General features: G+C 40.0%; 1 protein-coding gene across 1 annotated transcript in view; it reads left to right on the top strand.

Moving 5' to 3' along the window:
• LOC146679307 (multiple epidermal growth factor-like domains protein 11) overlaps positions 1-21,170 on the top strand; it is a 112,079-nt gene that overhangs the window by 68,653 nt on the left and 22,256 nt on the right. Inside the window, exons 4-6 of the mRNA XM_085407090.1 lie at positions 443-586; positions 1,403-1,504; positions 7,342-7,442. Of these exons, the coding sequence (XP_085263216.1) occupies positions 471-586; positions 1,403-1,504; positions 7,342-7,442 (319 nt within the window). The 5' untranslated portion in view covers positions 443-470. The remainder of the gene's footprint in view (positions 1-442; positions 587-1,402; positions 1,505-7,341; positions 7,443-21,170) is intronic.

Here is a 21,170-nt window from a genome sequence, read left to right on the forward strand (position 1 = left end):
AACAAGCACAGCAAAAATCATTACGAGGGTGGTTTTGTGTAACCCTGTACGTGGTGGAGGGAAAATCTCAGAACTACACCATTATTCTCCTTAAATAATAAAATTCACTTTGTGTGTCAGAAGCTATGTCCGCATGTGTTTCTGTAAGTTACACAGTTACAGTGAGCTGTTGAGACCATCATGTATTTGGGCCTCAGCTAGTTGAATGACATCATTTGAAATTTTGGGTGGAAATGAGTGTAGATTATATACACTTGTCAGTTATGTATTTAAAAAATGTTAATCTCTGTAGTGTTCTATAACTGTTGCTCTCAAAATATCCTTTGAAATCCAGTGCAGAAGAAATAAAAAGCAGCATAGACGTGTTAAAAGTTATCAAAACATAAAGTATAAATGGTGAACTCGTGTTCCTCACTGTTTTCGTTTCCTTCCCTGAGGACAGAAGGAGGAACCAAGGGAGGAGGAGGACGATGGCTACCGATGGAGTTTCTCCCCAAGCTCTGCTGTGGCTCAGCCTGAGCGGTTTGAGCTCCCTGGTGTCACCCCTAAACCCCGATGATCCCAATGTGTGCAGCCACTGGGAGAGGTACGTTTCCCCAGTTGAGTCTCTTCAATATTCAAAATGATATTTAACAAAAGAAATACTGCAGTGAACTAATGGACTGCCGCCACAAATCAAAGCTGAGGGTTTGCCAATAATCAAATGCAAAAGGGAAAAGGTTTACTCCTGGGGACATATCGAGGCTGTAAATTCAAAGAGATGGTAATGTGACTGCTTGAGTGGTCCCAGCACTCAGCAGTATGTTGGGTAAAAGCACAATGCTGTTTCTGATGAGAGCTACGGAGAGTGCAGGTGCTGTGATCGATAATGTCTCTGTGTAATCAGTAGGAATTGTGCAAATGGATATTACTGCTGATGATTATTACAGCTTTGACTTCTCGCTAAAGGTTAGACTCAGTTCAGTAACCTTTGTTCAACACAATGAAAACACAGAGTGAGCTCGCTGCCAGCTACGGAGGGTAAGGAAGATGAGTTTCTTGATAACAACCTGAGCGGTTGTGAACTTTAAGGAGAGTAAATGTTTTTTCCCCAGATGACTCAATGGCTATTAAAAGTTTTTCATATTTAAAAATTAGATTTATTCTAACCGTTGTATTTATAATGAGATCAGTGCTTGACATCCTAATAACCTGCTTTTGGATATCATTGACTAGTTGAGGAAAGAAAAAAGGTTTCTATTGTGAAGTTGGACTTACATTTATGTTATATTTGATGTTTGCAGTTAATACAAAAACGTATTTTAATATATTACATTTAATATTCGTGTATTCGATAATGACACAAGATTATCCAGAATTAGAAATTCATCCTGTCAAGCTGTTTTTTTCCCTGTTCCTCTAGTTATGCAGTGACTGTGCAGGAGTCTTATGCCCATCCATTTGACCAGGTTTACTACACCCGATGCACCGACATCCTCAACTGGTTCAAATGCACGAGACACAGGTATGCACAAAGCAACTCTCTTTGTTTGCAGTATTTTACTGTTTTAATTCCTTTAACATTTAATATTTTAGGGATTTTAAAAGAAGCTTTTTCATCTGCTAATTTTGTTCTGCCTAAAAAAATACAAAGAATTATTTCACTGTAAGACTACAAATGTGAAAGTAAAAATACTAGAAATGAAAGCTACAACTAAATAACCTTCCTCACTGATAAATAACTGTGATCAATGACTTAAAGGTATAATATATACATTTGTTCCAGTGGACAAATGAACAGATTTTGCTAACAGTTATCCTAAATGTTTCATTCAGTGTAGCTGTTTGTTTCAGTGACATTTAGATTATAATGCTAAGCAATGCTTAACAATCTTGACAAAGGTTTTGGCCTCCCGCCTGGATCAAATATTACCAGATATCATTAATGGTGACCAGGTTGGCTTTATTAAAAATAGGTCCTCAGGTGATAACATTAGAAGACTTCTTCATCTCATGCACAGAAGCGAATCTAACCTAACCCCGGTTGCGGCCTTCTCGCTAGATGCTGAGAAGGCCTTTGATCGGGTGGAATGGGGCTTCCTTATGACGACCCTCGCAAGGTTCGGGTTTGGGCCTGGGTTTTGTAATTGGGTCAAAACTGTATATGCAAGTCCAAGGGCAGCGGTTTTGACAAATGGATTGGTGTCAGGGTTTTTTCATCTTACTCGCGGGACCCGACAGGGGTGCCCTTTGTCCCCGTTGCTTTTTACAATATTTCTGGAACCGCTGGCCTTGGCTATTCGAGCAAACAGGGGTGTCAGAGGCGTTCATGCAGGGGGTATGGAACACAAGTTGTTTCTATATGCTGATGACATCTTAGCAGTATTGACGGATCCCATGCAGTCTCTACCAGCGCTACTCACGTGTGTTGAGTCATTTTCAGGGTTGTCAGGTTATAAGATAAACTGGGACAAGTCAGAGGGCATGCCATTGTCAGCATCATGTCATTCTGGATGCGTTACTCCATTCAATTTTAAGTACTCACCTTCAGGTATGAAGTATTTAGGAATATTATTAAAACCCGACTTGGAGGATATTATGCTTTCAAATGTGGAACCTCTCCTCCTAAAGATAAAAACAAATCTGGATAAATGGGGTGAATTGAATCTTACACTATGGGGTAAAATTAATGTGATTAAAATGATGGTGGTCCCACAGTTCAATTATGTTTCCATGATGTTACCTGTACGGATTCCTTTGCACATATTTGGTCAAATTGAGAAGTTAATCAAAGATTTTTTGTGGAATAACAAGAAGCCGAGAGTGAATATAAAGAAAATGTGGGCCTCTAAAGACATTGGGGGAATGGCCCTCCCAAATGTGAAGTTGTATAATTTAGCTTTTGAATTGTCAAGACTGGCCAAATACTGGACAGGATCGGGCTCTGAGCTGAGCTGGATGAAGATCGAACAGGAACTAGCGAGCCCCTTCACACCTTTGGATGTTCTCTCGCAGGGCGCGGCAACTAATGGACAAGACTCTCATAATAACCCAGTGCTCAGGTATTCCAAAGCTGTCTGGGTGGAGGTGCACAAGTTGTGTGGAGCATCTCATCTAAGACAACCTTATGCCTCGCTATGGAACAATATTGCTGTAAGGATTGGGCGGAAAACTGTGTTCTGGAAGGAATGGCTTGTCAAAGGCATACGCAGGATAAGTGATCTTTACTCAGGGGGAGTGTTTATGTCATTTGCTGAAATAACCCGAAAATACAGTTTGACAAGAGAAAATAATTTTTGGAAATATTTACAAATAAGGGATTGTGTTACCAAAGGAAAATTTGCTCAAAGCTCGAATATGGTTGTGGAGTTTTTAGAATTGTCCAGTACAGCACATAGGGCGGCGGTTTTCTACAAACTGTTTAACAATCCAAAAAAAGAGATATGTGAAAACTTGAGGGTTATATGGCAGAGGGATCTGGGTTGTGCAATTTCTAAAGAAGACTGGCGCAGAATTTTGTCATTCTCTGATAAATATATAAGAGAGGCCAGGGGTAAATTTACTCAGTATAAATTAATACACAGGTGGTACTTCACTCCATCCAAACTTTATAGAATGGGAATTAGTCCCAGTAATGTATGCTGGAAATGTAGTTCAGATCCAGGGACATTTATGCATGCTATTTGGGAATGTGGGAAAGTTTATCCCTTTTGGCAAAAAGTATTGGACAAAATAGGAAGGTGGATTGGTTTGATGATACCCCTGTCACCAAGACTGTGCTTATTAGGGGATCGGTCAGTATTACCTGGGGTTTCAAAATATGACTTTGTGGTTATAAAGGTGGGGGTGATCGCAGCGGCTCGAGTTATTCTCAGTGTATGGAAGGAACCGTCTCCTCCAGAATATAATAGGTGGAAAGAAACTATGCTGAAAATGGTGTCGTATGAAAAGCTCTTGGCTAGGATTAATGATGATAGGGAGGGTTTTGACGAATCGTGGGGACGTGTTTTTGGCTGAGATGGTTGGAACTTATTTGGTCAGGGCAATTATCTTTAGTCATGTTGTACGCTTGCTGCACTGTTTGTTTGTGTAGGCACTCAGTAAGGGAATGACTTAAAGATTTGAGTTAACTGATTTGAGTTTTTTTTAATTTTTTAATTTTTTTTTATTATTATTATTATTATATTTTTTATATATATATTTTTTCTGTTGTTGTTTGTTGGTTGTTTTGTTTGTTTTTGTGTTGTGAAATGTTAAAAACAAATAAAGACTTCAATTATAAAAAAAAAAAAACAATCTTAAAAATAACTTTTAATCAGATTCTTTTGATCAGGAATAACAATGCTGGACTAAACTAAACAAAACTAAACTCATCGTATTAGCTGTAGCTGATGTTAAGTCAAAGCTCAGGATTCTGATATCACTAACAAATTGCATTATGGGACAATTGTCTGAGTTGTAAACATGGACTATAGGGAGACAGATGTTGCTTCTGGGTCTAAAACTCGTCAGAAGATGAATCACGATTGGAAGCAGCAGCAAAGAGCTAAGGAAGGTCACTGAGTCAATAATTCATGGCTTAGGTAGTAATTGTCTACCAATTGCTACCATACTGGTAAGCAGTGTTGGTCAAGTTTCTTGACCAACACTGCTTACTGATTAATTAGTTAATTAATCAGTAACTAATTACTGATTACTTCCCCCAAAAAGTAATCCTGTTACTTTACTGATTACTTATTTTCAAAAGTAATTAATTACTTAGTTACTTAGTTACTTTTTAAAAACACGATTTACAACCTGAATAGGTGATAAAGCGATAGATCTTTCAGCCAATTCTACTTTTTCTGCATAATCCATCATACAAAATGTAATCAAATGGAAAAGTCTCTTTTTAAAACTTGTTTTATCAGTTTTAATCTTTTAACTTTATGCATGAAGCAAAAATTTAATTATCTGCAACATTCTCTGACTTGAATAAATTAGTTTAACATTTAAACTTATTTTCTGCACATTCCAGCACATAAAATAAAATATTTTTTGTGTTTTCACTCACTCTTTCAAACAGATGCAAGTAAAACACAGCAGAAAATAAATAAAGTCAAAGACTCAGCGGTCCTGTTGCTCTATTTTCACCTGTAAAGCAGGAGTGGGGTAGGCGGAGGTTTACCCTGGTGCAGGTGTGCCGCGGTCAGTGGAAGAATCCGCGAGTTTCTCTGTGAGTTTCCCATTACGTCGTAGCTACTCGGTGCTTGTTGGAAGTTTAGGGGTTTTTTTCGCTGTAAAAAGAAGTTTTCTTCCCACGCACAGCGGACACTAATGTTTTTGTCACTTTTTATGGAATCAAACTCAAAGTAAGGTCAGTACTTCCACGCTTTAAACGCTGCACGCTCATACTCTCTCTGCACTCGATATGTGATCCACTGTTGATCTGCACACAGCTGTTGTCACGAACGTCGCACTCGCTTACGTCACTGTCATGAGACATTCTTGCAAAAAAATCACAGTTTTAGTAACGCAGTAACGCAGCGTTCCTACGGGAAAGTAACGGTAATCTAATTACCGTTTTTGCAATAGTAATCCCTTAACTTTACTCGTTACTTGAAAAAAGTAATCGGATTACAGTAACGCGTTACATCTCTGCTGGTAAGTAATAATAGTAACACATTCAAGTGTTTTATTTGCATTCAACAGGATTTATGCTATGCTACACACCTTAGATGTGACAGTTATCTTTGCTGTAGCAACACGACAGCACAGTCAGAATCAAAGAGAGACTTTATATGTTTTCTAAAAAAAGGGTTTAAACTGACAGACTGACACAATCAGCTACAGAGTAACATTTCAGTGAGATATATGAACTTATCAGAAATATCTGGTATTATGTGAAAAATCTGCCAAGTGTGGTCACCATAAACCGTGAGATCAGTATCTCCAAAAATAAAGTGAACGTAGTTTGGCTCGTTTAAATGGCACTCCTCGTTTGCTTTAGGTATATTCAACAGCCACTACAGCTGGAAACAACTTAAATTGAAAATATGATATTTAGTTTTTCACTGAAATAAAATACAGCAACACTGCATTACTTAAACTTCTCATGTACATTTCTAACAGCTGCATTTTAAGTCATTGGTCAATACCTCATTACTTTATGGCTTTATATATAAAACACATTTTAGATATGAGTAGATATCACATCTACTTATATATACAGTATATAGTCATAGTCTCTTGATGCTGAGAGCAGCTCGGTTGCTGACAAACAGAGTTTGCATTGTACGGTCAGTAAGAAATGCATTCCTGCCCGTGCACTGCTGGCTCTGTTGTGCGGGCGCCGGGTCTATTATGTAACTGACGCCACCAAAATTAACAGGAAGCTTGCATTAGAGCCTCTTATTTTGTGTTTTGTTTGGGTTTACGGCAATGCGTGAAATTACCAAAATTAGACAGAGGATAGCCTAACATAGGAAACGGACAAGAACACCTTGTAATCCACTTATTTCAACAAAGTAACTGTATTCTAATGATCACCCTTTTAAACGGTAACTGTAACACAATACAGTTACTCATATTATTGTAAATACGTAACGTCGGTACATGTATTCTGTTACTTCCCAACATTCTGATGTCATTCTGATGAGCAACTGTTGGCATATCAGCTTCGATAATAATAATAATAATAATGGATTGGATTTATATAGCGCTTTTCGGGGCCCTCAAAGCGCTTTACAATTCCACTATTCAGTCACTCTCACATTCACACACTGGTGGAGGCAGCTACAGTTGTAGCCACAGCTGCCCTGGGGCAGACTGACAGAAGCCAGGCTGCCATATCGCACCATCGGCCCCTCTGGCCAACACCAGTAAGCGGTAGGTGCAGTGTCTTGCCCAAGGACACAACGACCAGGACTGTCCAAGCCGGGGCTCGAACCAGCAACCTTCCGGTTACAAGACAAACTGCCAACTCTTGAGCCACGATCGCCCCATGATGACCACATCAAGCTTTGTAGCGACTAGTTTAGTTTATCTAAGAGCTGATCCGTTTAGCTTAAACTGAAATATTAGAAAACATCCTTGTCCTTGAATGAGTGGAGAAACTCCCCTAAACATTTAAGTGCTGCTCATCCTTTATAAGTGCAGTGACTACTGTGTTCTTAAGCGACCTTTGAGTGACAATGCTGAGTGATGACATGTTCAAAGGCTTGTTGTGGGATGTTCTGGTGAAAGTGCATTCACACGATCATTTTCTGTTGTTGTGAAAATAATTCACTGCAAGCTTACATTTTTTGTTTTATACATCAGTGTGGTCAGCGCCACACATCTTTTAACATTAATACCTTTACTGTGTTTATGTCACTTGCACAGGATCAGCTACAAGACCGCCTATAGGAGAGGTGTAAGGACCATGTACAGACGACGCTCTCAGTGTTGTCCTGGCTTCTATGAAAGTGGAGAACTGTGTGTTCGTAAGTCCTGCAGATTCCTTAACACCATTTTAGCCTTTGTGTCTTTTCTACAACCGGAGTAAATCACGTTACCTCAAACAGATTCAATTCAATTCAGTTTTATTTTTACAATCAAATCACAACAACAGATGTTAATGAGTTTGTAAACTCATTACTACAAACCACATGACAATGTTCAGTCTGCTCACAGGGCAGATGTGCCTGGAGTGGGAGCAACAAAAGTAAATAGAGGAAGAAGTTGGTGAGTTCTTAACTATTGAAGAACACGGCGAATGTACGTTCATTAGACGGCTACATACAGTCCTTTGCACATCTACAGTACCTATCCACATCGAGAATGCAAAGCATGCGAGGCATGTTTTTTAGCTCAAACTTGTAATGCAGACCTGTTAGTTGGTGAAGATCAAGGTTGGGTTATGTTCACACTGTAAACGAATTGCTCTGGAGTCCAGATAAAACTGTACCAAGACTATCCGGTTTGTTTGGTCTGGACCTAAGTGCAATTACTTTGTTCATAGCTACACAAATGAATCAAACCAAGGGTGAAAATGAACCACTTTGATATAAACAGACAAAATACTCCAGGTCTGTAAACAACCTAGCTCACACCTAGGGATGGGTATCGAAAACCGGTTCTTGTTGAGAACCGGTTCCCACTGTTTCAATTCCTTGGAATCGTTTGCCATTTTTGCAAACGATTCCCTTATCGATTCCAGTCGCCCCGAATGACGTCACCACGTTGCAGAGCGTCATTTACCTGGCAGGAAACGGCGCCTAAGTGGCTCAGACGCTCAAAAGTTTGGTTATACTTTACGAGAACGGATGACAACAGGGCAACTTGCAATACTTGCAAAGTAGATATTTCATTTAAGGGAGGAAACACTACGAATATGCAAAAGCATTTGCTCACAAAACACGCGATGACCTTAAATGAATGTCGTGTTTTTAATTCTGGACTCGTGAATCTCAACCCAGCAGCAGCAGTAACGTTTGCACGTCCTCTCCTGTTAATGCGGCAGGTAAATAATCAACAACAGTGCATATTATGTTAGCGCGATCTGCCTTATTACAAACCTGCCATTACTGTGCATTTAGTGACCATGATGAGACAGAGTCTGGCTCAGATGCTGGCAGTTCTCGCTGCAGTCTACCGGTAGCGTCTCCTTTCAGGCCAGGATAGACGAATGTCACCGAGCAGTGACTCAGTTTGTGGTCAAAGGTTTGCACCCATTTGCCACAGAAGATGATTTTCAGTAAGTGAATGTGTTTAATTGCAGGCAGGGACATTACTGGATATTCTTGTGTAGTTGCTTCAGAATAATTTATGTTATACTTTGTTATTGCTACAGGAGAATATTTATTTTATTATTTTACATTTACAATTTTTCCCCGGGGACCCTGTGACACCCCATTGAAGAGCCGTAGGCTGGATCTCTTAAGATCTCACTGTTGGGTTTGTAAGGCCATGTTACTCCTAAATTTCTATCTTGTTCAAAGAGAAGATATAAAACAAAATTCTAAGCTAATCGACCTTAGTGTTCTCCTTTTTAAAAAATAAGAATCGATAAAGAATCGAATCGTTAAACAGAATCGAAAATGGAATCGGAATCGTGAAAATCTTATCAGTACCCATCCCTACTCAAAGTGTGCATTTTTGTGTTTAACAGACTAAGTCAGTCTACACTAGAAGAGTTTTATATAGATGCCACACCATTTACCTGTGACATGTCATGGTCCTGGGTCGGTGACCCAGTGTTTTGAGTTTTGTACATTTATTTTTGATCTCATCATGGTTCATGAATATTAGGGTTTTGGTTTCTGTTTTGCATTTCTAGAGCTCTAGTTCTCCTGGGTTTGTGATTTCTAGATCTTAGGTTTAGTTCTGCCCTCGTGTTTGTTCTCTTGTTCCCCAGTCAGTCATGTCTCATGTCCTTCCTGTCCTTGTACTCGGCGTTCCCTCTGTTCAGTGTCTAGTCTGTGTCTGCCGCATGCTTCCTGTTTTATTTTGACAGTCCTGCTCTGTGTTCAGCCTCTGTTCTCCGTCTCGTCTGAGTAATTAGTACCAGCTGTGTCTCCCATTTCCTGATTACTCCGTCTTGTATTTCAGTCCTCTGTCATCCCCTGCTCTGCGTTGCATTATACCCTCTTTGTGCTGTGTCTCCTCCCTTCGCGTCCTGAGTATTCTTAGTTTCTAGGTTCCTGTTCTCCGGTTTTAGTCCTGCATTTGTGGTTTTGGTTTGTTTTTGTCACGTTTACTGCTATGAAGAGTTTCTCCAGCAATAAAGCTGCGCACTAAGTTAAATCTCTGTTTGTGAATCCGGCATTTTGGGTTCCATGGTCTACTGCGTCGATATGGACATGATTTATTTTTATTTATTATATTTGAATTTATTTTACTCCACAAACGAATGCGCACAGTGGTAAAATCCAAACTTCATCCAGGACAGAAACAACTGCTAACATGCTAACACAAAGGTATTAAGCTAGCCAAGAACCCAGAGTGCCGTTAAAGCTGAGCATACTGACACTAAGTAACCGGGTAATAAAAGTGGTGATGAGCAGTCAGACTGCAGGCTCTGCTCATTTTTCTACAGTAGAGTCACTGTGGTGACGAGTTTACACTCTTTGTGTTGGTTTTCATCTTTGCTTTGTGCTGACGGCTTTGTGTTCATACCCAAATACTCATAGAACGATCACACGGTTGTCCTAATAATTTGTGTTGGTGTGTGGGGCCTCTAGGTTTATATTGTTAATTGGTAATTATGAGACCGTGTGTTTCATATCATTTTACAGAGAAACATGATGTAAAAGCAATGTAATGACTAGTATAATGAATTACTGTCTCCAGTGAATAACTAAGTCACATACTGCATTACTTTAAAGAAAAGCGTTCAGTGTAATACATGACCTTTAAAAACCCAATGAGAATTTATAAGAGAATCAACAACGAATCGAGTCGATAAGTGATATCGATATTGAAATCACAATCGCTAAATTCGTATAAACTCCCATCAGTGATTATAGTCCACATAAATGACTGAACATGTGTCACATTTTTCCTGCTAGTTTCTTCTTAGACACAAAATATAGATGCTATAAAAACCCAACAAAAACACACTGTGGTTGATCAAAACCAAAAATGTTTGTTTGTTATCAGACAGCGCTTTCTCCTTAATATTCCAACCGCAAGAGAACATGTGTTATGCATAACGTGTCAGTGACAAACAAAACCATTTTCCTGTCATATGCATTGTTATTTTCAAACTTTTTCCACTTGATGCACGCACACAGTATGCAGGCTTGTTAAAATTGCAGTGTACCTTGTGGAACAGTCGTTCAATCTCAGTAGTTATCTTTTCACAGTTACCTATATCTGCTGTCAAAATGAAGATCAGTCGAGCTCTGTAACAAAGTCAATGTATTTCTACCCAAAGTGTGACCACAAGCAGCTGGAAGGAAACCTGGTAAAAGAAAAAAGAAAGACACTGAGCAAAATCTCAAACAAACTGCAAAATGTTTCTTTAGACATCAGGCAGCTCTGAAAACTGCAAATCCAAACTGTTTTCAGAGCTACATTTGTTAGTTGTCTTTGGTCATTTGGATGAATTCATCAGGTGAATCAAATAATTTTGCATTCAAGTTGAAGAGAACCTTCATTCAGTATGTGTGTAAAAGATTGGCCTTATCATCTAGCTGTGTTCCCCGCTTCATGGGAACAGTCCATTACACAATTATTTCTGTCTGAAGCTCAAACTTTGCCAGTCAAAGTAAATAACAGCTCTTCAATCAGTTAAAAACAAACAATTAAACTGAGCAGATGAAACAACAGATGTTGTTTTCAGATCTACATGTGCACGATTCTTTATTTAAGTGTGAATCCAGTCTCATTAAGCTTCTGCTCTTAATTGTTAAAGAAGAATCCCACAACATGCTCTCCTGGTTCTGTCACACATCTACTTATGTTATCACGTCTGACAGTTGTTCAGACAAAGAATCAACTGAAATCCTTCGTGTTTTTACATTTTTTCATGATTAAAATGCAATTAAAAGTGATCCTAAAAAGACTTTTATTGAATTGTGTTCACATGTTTTAATTAATCCGGGTAAAAAGTTGCAACCTCACAGTGTTGTAATCAGCAAAGCATAATCTCCACCGGGGTTTTTAAATGGCCTTGTTTCCATTTGCATGCAGTGTGGCACTACTATATACAGCTTTCTTTAGTTCAGTGTGAACAAGCAAAGGCCGCAGAATAACTGGGCCCTCAAAGGGGCATTAGAGTGCCATCTCTGTGTGAAAGTTTATAAATCCTGGGGAACTATGGCAAAACAAAACTGCTTATTTGTTCTGGAATAAATAAAATATATAAACTAATTTTCTAATTTTACTCTAAAATACTTTTTCTCCACTAAAGCCATGCAGTATTCACCAGGATTAACAGAATGCAGTGACTTAATTTTGTGTACCTGTGGCCAACTGGTAAAGACAAAGCCAAGCTAAGTGGCAGAATTACTGTTAACAACAATGCGACCTAGATTTAAAGGGCCTGACAATGCTCCATAATTTATTAACTTTTAGTTGTAAGGAGGAGAGAGCAGTGTAAAGAACAGACTGGGAGCAAAGACAATGCTATGAAACAATTAATGTAATTTCCCCAGAAATAAAAACAAATATACAGTTAAGGTAGCACTGAATGAAAAGATTACATGACTAAAAGTAATAAAACTGGTTAAACAGTTCTCTAAAAGAAAAAGGGTGTGGCGCGAATAAGGCACGGCGGGACCACATATCGTTATTCAACCCGTTCTCACTCCCAAAGCGTAACATTTTACGCTAGGTGACAAATCGTCACCATATTACGTTTTCGGCTACCCACCACGTTCCTAAATGACGACCTCGGAAAAAGAGGAAATATGAGAACCGTCTGGACTGAACCTACACATGTTCGCTCTTATTCTTCAAATCGCTTAGAAACACGCTATTTAACATCATTAAAGTCCTGGTTAAGGTCAGGAATAAGGTTATGGTCAGGGCTAGGGATAAGGTTAGGTTTAGGGCTGGAATACAGGGCTGGAACGTCTACTCCCGCGGGAGCGTCATTGCACTGGATTCCAGCCATAACCCGCCGCGTACCATAAGAACGCCGAAGGTCTCCTTTCGCGTTCCTCAGGAACGCCGCGGGACGTGACAAAACGTCGACATGTTACGCCTCGGGAGTGAGAACGCTCTGCGTTATTTCGAGCCATCTTTACTTGCTGCGGCTGCAGCTCACAGGCTGCCAGCCGCACTTGAACCACACCAACGTGTTTTAACACGGCGGGCGTGATTGCGGATGCCGTGCTGGTGCGTCCACACGGCACCGCAGACCACGCCCCACCACAAAGGGAAATTATTTCAAATTAATATATATATAAGAATATAGCAGTCCCAAACACACAGAACAACACCAGTCCAGTTAGTACGTGAGCATTTACCACACAGTCCTACACTCTATCCAAGTCCAGTGGCTGTTCTGAAACCCATTTTCTCCTTGTTTCTATAACAGTGTAAATCAGCGGTCCCAACCCCCGGGCCTCGGACCGGTACCGGTCCGTGAGTCGTTTGGTACCGGGCTGCGAGAGTCGAGGCTCAGGTGTGAAATGTCTGGTTTTCAGGGTTTTTATCGCTTTTCAGCGTTATTTTGTTATCGTTTTTATCGTTAACTCGGTTTTCCTGGGTCTTTTCACGTGTGTTATGAATAAATCTTTTTTTCGGTACGGGTACTAGTTTTATTTTGTTGTATTTATCCGCGACACCTTAAAGGGCGGTCCGTGAAAATAATGTCGGGCATAAACCGGTCTGTGGTGCAAAAAAGGTTGAGGACCGCTGGTGTAGACCATAACCGAATAGCAATCCTTCCTCAACTTCTGTCAACTAGTGTCAAGCTTCCTTCTGCAGTTGAAAATTGAAATGAAAAAATGTTATGAGTGTCTAAACCGAAGGCAAGAGAGTGAAACTCAGGTGCACATTCTTTATTAAACCCACACACAGAACAACTTGGAGCTTATGATGGTACCAGGTATGGTGAGAGATCTCCAGTGTTGTATGGAAGAAGGTGGGTTTAGTCAGCTCCTGTGACTGACAGAGGTACAAACTGGAACAAGGAACAAAGACAGTAGTTTACAAAATAAGCCAAGAGACTGGTCTGTTTGCCACAAGGAGCAAGCTGATAAGCTGGTAAAGTCTGAGTGGCTGAGCTGACCTATTTTGTACTTCAACTGACTGGGGTGATTAGACAAGGTGATCCAACCGGGGAGTGTAAAAGTCTTCAAACTAAAGAGCAGAGAACGTCTCTGACTTTGAGAATAAAAACACAGACACAGACCAGAGGCTGACTATGATAGAAAAATGCTGCAAAAGCACAGAAAACACAACAGAAGCTGAATAAATCACATTGAAAGTAGAAAAAAATTGGGTCAGTTTATCTGTTCGTCTGTCTTTTTGTTTCACTAGCTGGGCCCACGTCCTCATTTTAAGTTTGACAGCGTTTTAGTAGGTAAAAGTCGATGCTTTGACATGAATTGAGCTGCGGTTTGGGGAAGGCCTCGAAGAGGACTGGCAGATCCCCGTGTACTAAATAGAAGTGAAGAAGTTGAAGAATGGAGAGGAAGGAGGGAGGGTGGGAAACGAGAATGATCAGCTTGCAGAACTGGGGGAACCCATATAGATGGCAGCTGGAAGGAGCGTGTTTGGAGTCGTGGTCCTGCTGCTGAAATTCCCATACATAATCTCCAACAGCAGTCTAACTGTCACTTCAACATATCATTTTCAAAGTTTGTGTGAGGGCAGATACCAATAATAGCTCGAGCTGATTTAATAAAATCAGGTGTTGTTCAAGTTCCCAGGTGAAAATCAGTAAAAACTCACATCGACAAACTTCACAACAATATAATAATTTATCTTATCTTATCTTATCTTATCTTAGGCCTCGGGGGACATGAGTACCTAGGTTGGCTTGACCTTCATTGTTAGTGCTAAAGCTCAGAGTTGACTTGAAAAAATTAGAAACCATATCGACTAATATGTCATATGAAAGGGCACAGAAAGAGGTGTACAACACACTTTACATTTTTTAAATACAGAGTCACAGTGACACAAGAACAGGCATCATGAAACATCGTGTTCCCCCTCTGAGAGGAACAGCGCTCTCTGAGTGCTCTTCACTCAGTTTGACTTTTCTTTCATCACAATGATCCCAAACACACTACCAGTGCAGTAAGAGCAAACATGGTGTGATCTTTTTGAGTTAACAAGTTACAAGCCATTAATTAATGTATTGATCTTAAATACGATCAGTCTTTCTCCATGATTTTCCCAGCACCAGAAATAGACTATACTATATATATACTATATATACTATACTATACTTTAATACGCATGTATTAAAGTTACTATTTAAAGAATGAAAAGCAGTGTGTAATCAAAACACTGTGAAGAATTCAATCATTCAGTCAGCAACAGTCAAAAGTCACATTTCTTTGACTTTGCAGAAATCAAGAGCCCATTATTTTCCAGTCCTCTGCAATTTTAAAGAGCGTTCAGCCTAATATGTTTTTAACTACGGCCGACTGTGTAGGGCAGAGGGCGGCAACCTGCGGCTCTTTAGTGCTTATAGTGCGGCTCCGCGTGGTTTGGGAAATTAAATTAGAAGTATTTAGCTGAAGTGTATTTTATTTATGTTAGTTCTTTTTTAACTTGTAGTTCTAAACTGGAAGATTATTGTGATATTGAAAAATAAAATTATATTCTATTATTTTTTCATCGCTCAAATAAGCGTCACACTCGCGGAAGCCGGTGTACGAAACGCCGTGCATTTATCGAGACTTTCGACCCCAGGTAGGCCAGTTATGGATCTTCGGATCCACATTATGTCAGCAGCTCCACCGTGAACTATGTTAAAGACAAACACGCTCACGCCTCACAGACGACAGCTTACAGTCCTGTAAAGATGAAAGTGACTTCGTACAGCCCCGACCTGCAGACGCTGTGCGCAGAGGTTCAGGAGCAGAAGTATCGTTGTAAACATATCACGGCAGACCCGACGATGTTTGCATGAACATGCTTTTCAGCATCTCTTTATTGACCACCACGTCCCGCCACATACATTAACCAGGTAAAATACATATTTATGCAGAATTTTGCAAATATCTATTTTTCATCTTTTAGCAGCATAGAGCTTTTTTTCAATTACTTTTTAAAAGTCAGGTGAAGGCTCCAAAAGCCCAGAGGAGATATGAGGGTGGCGGCTCACAGCAGCTTTTGTTTGCTACACGGATCATTTTAGTTCAGCTTTCCTTTTGTTATATTTCTTTAAGAGTTCAAAATGTGTTCATTACATAAATAAAATGTCATTTTCTCTGTAGCACTTCATGGATTTCATAAGCAGAACACCTTAGTTGTTCACACAAAGCATAAAGGTAAAAAACAATATATACAGTGTTATCTTGATTTTAGATGTCAAAAAAGTATTTGCGGCTCCCAGTGTTTTCTTTTGCGTGGAAACCGAGTCCAACTGGCTCTTTGGGTGTTAAAGGTTGCTGACCCTAGACTCTAGGGTCAGCCCAGTCACAGGGCAAAACCTGGAGAGGGCCTGTGGGTTCTGGTGGTACAGAGCTCATTGTCTCAGGTTCATGTGGCTGGAGTAGCAGTGGGGACTTGGCAGGCTTTGGATTCTCTGGAGGCTTGGGATGCACAGGGTTCACAGTCTCATCAGGACCAGGATGACGACTACAACATCTGTTCTTGGGAGTTGGTGGAGGGGGACCCAGAGTGGGCTCCTCATCCTCCAACCACTGGTTTGCCAAGAATTAAGTCAGCAAGGATCAGATTGAAGCAATGGGCAGCTAGTCCTCCAACATAAAGTACAAAAGGAAACTAACAACTACAAACTACTGAAACCTGAAATTCCTCTTTCTTGAGGATGTCTTTCAGATACTGTTCATCTATATATATTTTTGGTGGCGCGTCTTCTTATGTGTTCGATTGTTCAGCTTCCTCAGTTTTGTTTAAGAAAACACTCCACACTATGTTAAGATTTGTCAAGTTTAAGCCCTTCACGAACCCTGTTGTTAGTGTAAATATACTATTCTATGCCCATCACACTGCATCTTTGACATTTTTAGCAGATTCAACTAAAGAAATGATGCAACAAAATAATTAGGTACATTTTAAAAAAGGTTCTTCTTCTATGCAGCTGGTGTTCAGGGAACAGGTTCTTTTAAGTCATGAATTGTGGCTTAAGACTATTGTATAGTACAGAACATACATTACAAAAATGACTACTATGACATTAAAATTGGTACATATTAATTACACACAGTATTTGCAGTATAATTTGTTCTTTAGTAAATAAAACTGGTAACATGAAGACTGTTAACTGTTAACATTAGCAGCACAAGCAGTTTTACTGGCTTTTTGTTTTTTTTATTCATGTACCACAATTAAAAATGAGGTTTTCACCATTGATTGATGTTAATTGATACTTGCTCATACAATGAAGAAGCAGCAGAGGAGTAGGCAGAGTATTTATTGCAGTGGAAATGCACTTCTTCTAGATTTATTATTAATCTTCAGCTCACATGACCAGAGTGAGCTGAACTACTACTACTACTACTGCCTGTGTGCTTAAAAACTGCAAGAATGCAAAGCAGCATTTACACCTTCTTAGTAACCATCGAACTGTTTATAGAAGCGAGATCCTGAAAATGTACAATTACACGAATTTGTAACTCAGAACATTCAAAACATTCAAACACGTCCACAACAATGTGAACATTAACAAAAGAAAATTTCAGTGACCATGCTTTGTATTTTTCTGGACACCCGCATTTATTCGGTAAGAGAACCCAATTATCCACCCCAGATGGTAAACTCTATAGCACAGTGTTTTCTTTTCTTGTTGATGAAAAGCCGTGAAAGAGATTCCCTGAAGGGGAGGGGGGCACAAAGACGAGTATATTGTGTCTTTTATTCAACATCTACATGTAAACAACTTTAGTCTCTCCTGCATGGCCTAGACAAATACCCTTTGACTCCATTGTGTGACACTACATCCTCCACCTTCACACACACACACACACACACACACACACACACACACACACACACACACACACACACACACACACACACACACACACACACACAGCGTTTTTCTCCCATTGGCTGTAGTAGGAATGCCGGAAGCTAATTCTTAGCTCTTAACTACAGAAACATGGCTGCCTGGTCTGCTAACGTTAACATCCTGGGACAGGTCTTTTGTTGTGTGATATACACAGCTTGAGCTAATTGAAAGAAGAAGAAGAAAGGGGAGCGTTTGATTTGAGTTGGGGGCTTTCCCTATGTTTCCTGGCTCTTTTGTTGGCTCTGTTTTTATGTCCAGTTTATCTCTCAGATAAACATGTGATTCTGTGCAGGAGAAGTTTACTTACAATACCTTTTTAGGTGAACTTATGGATGATTCTTTTCTTGCAGTGCTTTAAAAAAAATCAAATCTCTTTTTAAATCTCTGCCTGAGGCCATTGTATCTTTCTTTGGGGTCATTTCTCCCTGGCTTAGCCTGTTCTTCATTCTTGTTAGAACTTACTGTCCTGTCTTCCAGATGCTGAACGATTTTTACTTTGACCTTTGGCCCAGAGAAGCTTTAATCAAACCAAACACACTAATGAATGTTTATTTATACACACATACATACACATATACATGCACACACATACACACACACCTCAAGCTGATGCCTCAAGATATGTCATAAGCAAAAGTGCACGCACATGAATGAGAGGCGGAAGGCGATTGTAGTTAACAGGGTATTGCCAACTATCCTGCTAATTGCCAACTTTACTTTTGTCATCATGTCATGTTTAGGATTAAAAATAAAAAAGATTAAAAAAGTTTAATCAAATGAAATATTGATATTTTTGTATGGGAATTGATCCTGTAACATGAAATGCTGGTAATGAAAGTATCAATATTTCAGGATCGCGTTGCACATCATGGCAAATCAGTCAGTGAGTGCGACCGTAGACAGCAGTGAGGAGGAGACTGCGAGTGTGTCGCAAAGACACATAAATAGGGGCGACCGTGGCTCAGGGGGTTGGGAAGCGCATCTGTAACCGGAAGGTTGCCGGTTCGATCCCTGGGCCCTCTGTCCTGATCGTTGTGTCCTTGGGCAAGACACTTTACCCTACTTGCCTACTGGTCTCGGCCAGAGGGGCCGAGACCAGTAGGCGCGATATGGCAGCCTCGCCTCTGTCAGTCTGCCCCAGGGCAGCTGTGGCTACAACTGTAGCTGCCTCCACCAGTGTATGAATGTGAGAGTGAATGAATAGTGGTATTGTAAAGCACTTTGGGTGCCTAGAAAAGCGCTATATAAATCCAATCCATTATTATAAATATGACTGACACCCGTAAACGAAGCAGCATCGGGCTGCAGTTTAAAGAAGAAACTCAAGTCAAATCAAGTCAAGTGGCTTTTACTGTCATTTCAACCATGTACAGTAGTACAGTGCAGAGTGAAATGAGACAGCGTTCGTCTGAGACCCTGGTGCTACGTATGATATATAACAGACAAACAGGACTGCTGAAAGTGCAATGTACAAAACAACTGAAGAACTGAAGAAACCTCGTGGATGAGAAGACAAATGTCTTCACAAAGAAGTCCAGTAGCTTTTTTTCCAAGCTCTTTAAACTACCATGAGCGCGATGACTGAGAAACTACAGAGACATACTCCTGTCTTGACCTAATCGTATAGTAATAATGTCATAGAAGTGGATAAAAAAAGGGTTCTTGTTATTTTCTGCATTGGAAACAAGTTATGAAGTCAAAGTTTTGAAGTCATTTAAAAAGAAGACACAAGCAAAGCGGCCAGGGGCATTTAAATTGTGTCATCTGTGTTTTTCTTCTTTAATCTAAAAATAATTATTGAATTTTACCTCTTAACAGCTACTATGTCACCAGCAAATTACTTAGGGATTTGCATTTTAGCATTATGCTAAGACTGTCAGAAGTTTTAGTATCTTATGAGCAGTGTTGGGTAAGTTACTTTAAAATAGTAACTTAGTTACATTACTAGTTACTTCTCTCAAAAGTAACTCAGTTACTTCAAGTTACTCGTTACTTTCAAAGTAACTAGTTACTAGGGAAAGTAACTTTGGTTTTACTCAGAATTCTCTTGTTAATGTGTTGCTTCCATAACTTTGCCAGTCTTCTAGCTTGCTTACTTGCCACAGTGCACTGTGCCACCTACCAATAGAAAGAAAAAGATAATGTGCATATTTCCACGAGAGAAATCCCACGCCTGGACCGTCATTGACTGCTGCCATGATTCTAGCCTACGTCACAGTGTCATCTGCGCCTTTTACATCCAACACAAAAACTGCAGTCGTGGTGCTTTCGATTGTACTCAGAACTCGGAAATTCTGCCTTCCGAATAGGAAGATGTAGGTAACACCAGACTGCAGATGAGCTGCATACAGAGCTGGACTGGGACAAAAAAATCATCCCGGGCATTTTGACTAGAGACTGGCCCACCATTATAGGAAAAATCACAAAGCCTTTGAATGATAATAAACACTGTTGTGACAGTGATGTACACTGTCTGATGGTATATATGCATCAATCTATCAATCGTTTGTTGTAAGACTCAGATAATTAATTTTTAAAAGTGAGACATTTTAAATGAGAATAAGAAAGAAAAGTATTTCTTTGTGCCCCCCTTTCCCTTTTAATGCCCTACCTGCCCCCCTGGCAACACTTTGCTAGACCCGCCCCTGCACAGTTACCAGCTGTCAGCTACTTAGAAAAGGATCCTGGTGTTATTTGTCTCTCAGAAACAGTTCATAACTTCCCTTCAACTCATTCATGTCACCTGAAAGGTAAACCTGTTTCTCCATCACCTGTTCAGCTCTGATGATCCAGTTGTCACGGCGGGGTGCGCCGATGTGTGCGGAAGCAGGACTCAAGAGCAGATGATGACGAGGGATAGTAATGATTAACAGAAAAGTGAACCTTTATTGCGATGACGGCAGGAAATAAACCAAGAGACCAAAGCAAACAGGCAAAACACTAAGAAACAAAACACTAAAGGTACTAAGACCAAAAACTATAACTATGACCGAGGTGGAAAATAAACAGGCTATGACTATGACCATGATTCTGGTGAGAATAAACAGACGAACTGACAATGGCATGAAGAAAACAAAAGGCTTAAATACAGACATGAGGTGATCAGGGGAAGTGGCGACACATGGGGGAAAACAGCTGACAGACATAAACCTAATGACAGGACCAGGAGAGGAAAGCTAAATACAATGAACAAAGAACACATGACATTGTCAGAATAAAACAGGAAATGACAACACAACTTAACAGACCTAATACGTGATGAAATAAATAGAAAACCCCAAAACATAGAAAACCCAGGAACAATAACTGCCTAAACTAAAGGCAAATAGGAAATAACACAAAACTAACAACATCTCAAAAAATGAGAACAATACAAAGAAAGCTCAAAGTGCTGGGTCGGAGACCCAGCCTGTGACAGAGCCCCCCCCTTAAGGGCGGATTCCAGACGCCCCAAAACCTCGAAAAACAAAACCAAAAACAACCCACCAAGGGCGGGCGGCGGGGGTCCAGGTCGGAGGGCCAGAAACAAGGCCAAAAAAACAAAAAGTCCATCAAAATCACAGGAGCG

The sequence above is a fragment of the Rhamphochromis longiceps genome, linkage group LG1, assembly GCF_057381845.1.
Source record: "Rhamphochromis longiceps isolate RC_006_pf linkage group LG1, R_longiceps_female_GT1.1, whole genome shotgun sequence".
NCBI lineage: Eukaryota > Metazoa > Chordata > Actinopteri > Cichliformes > Cichlidae > Rhamphochromis > Rhamphochromis longiceps.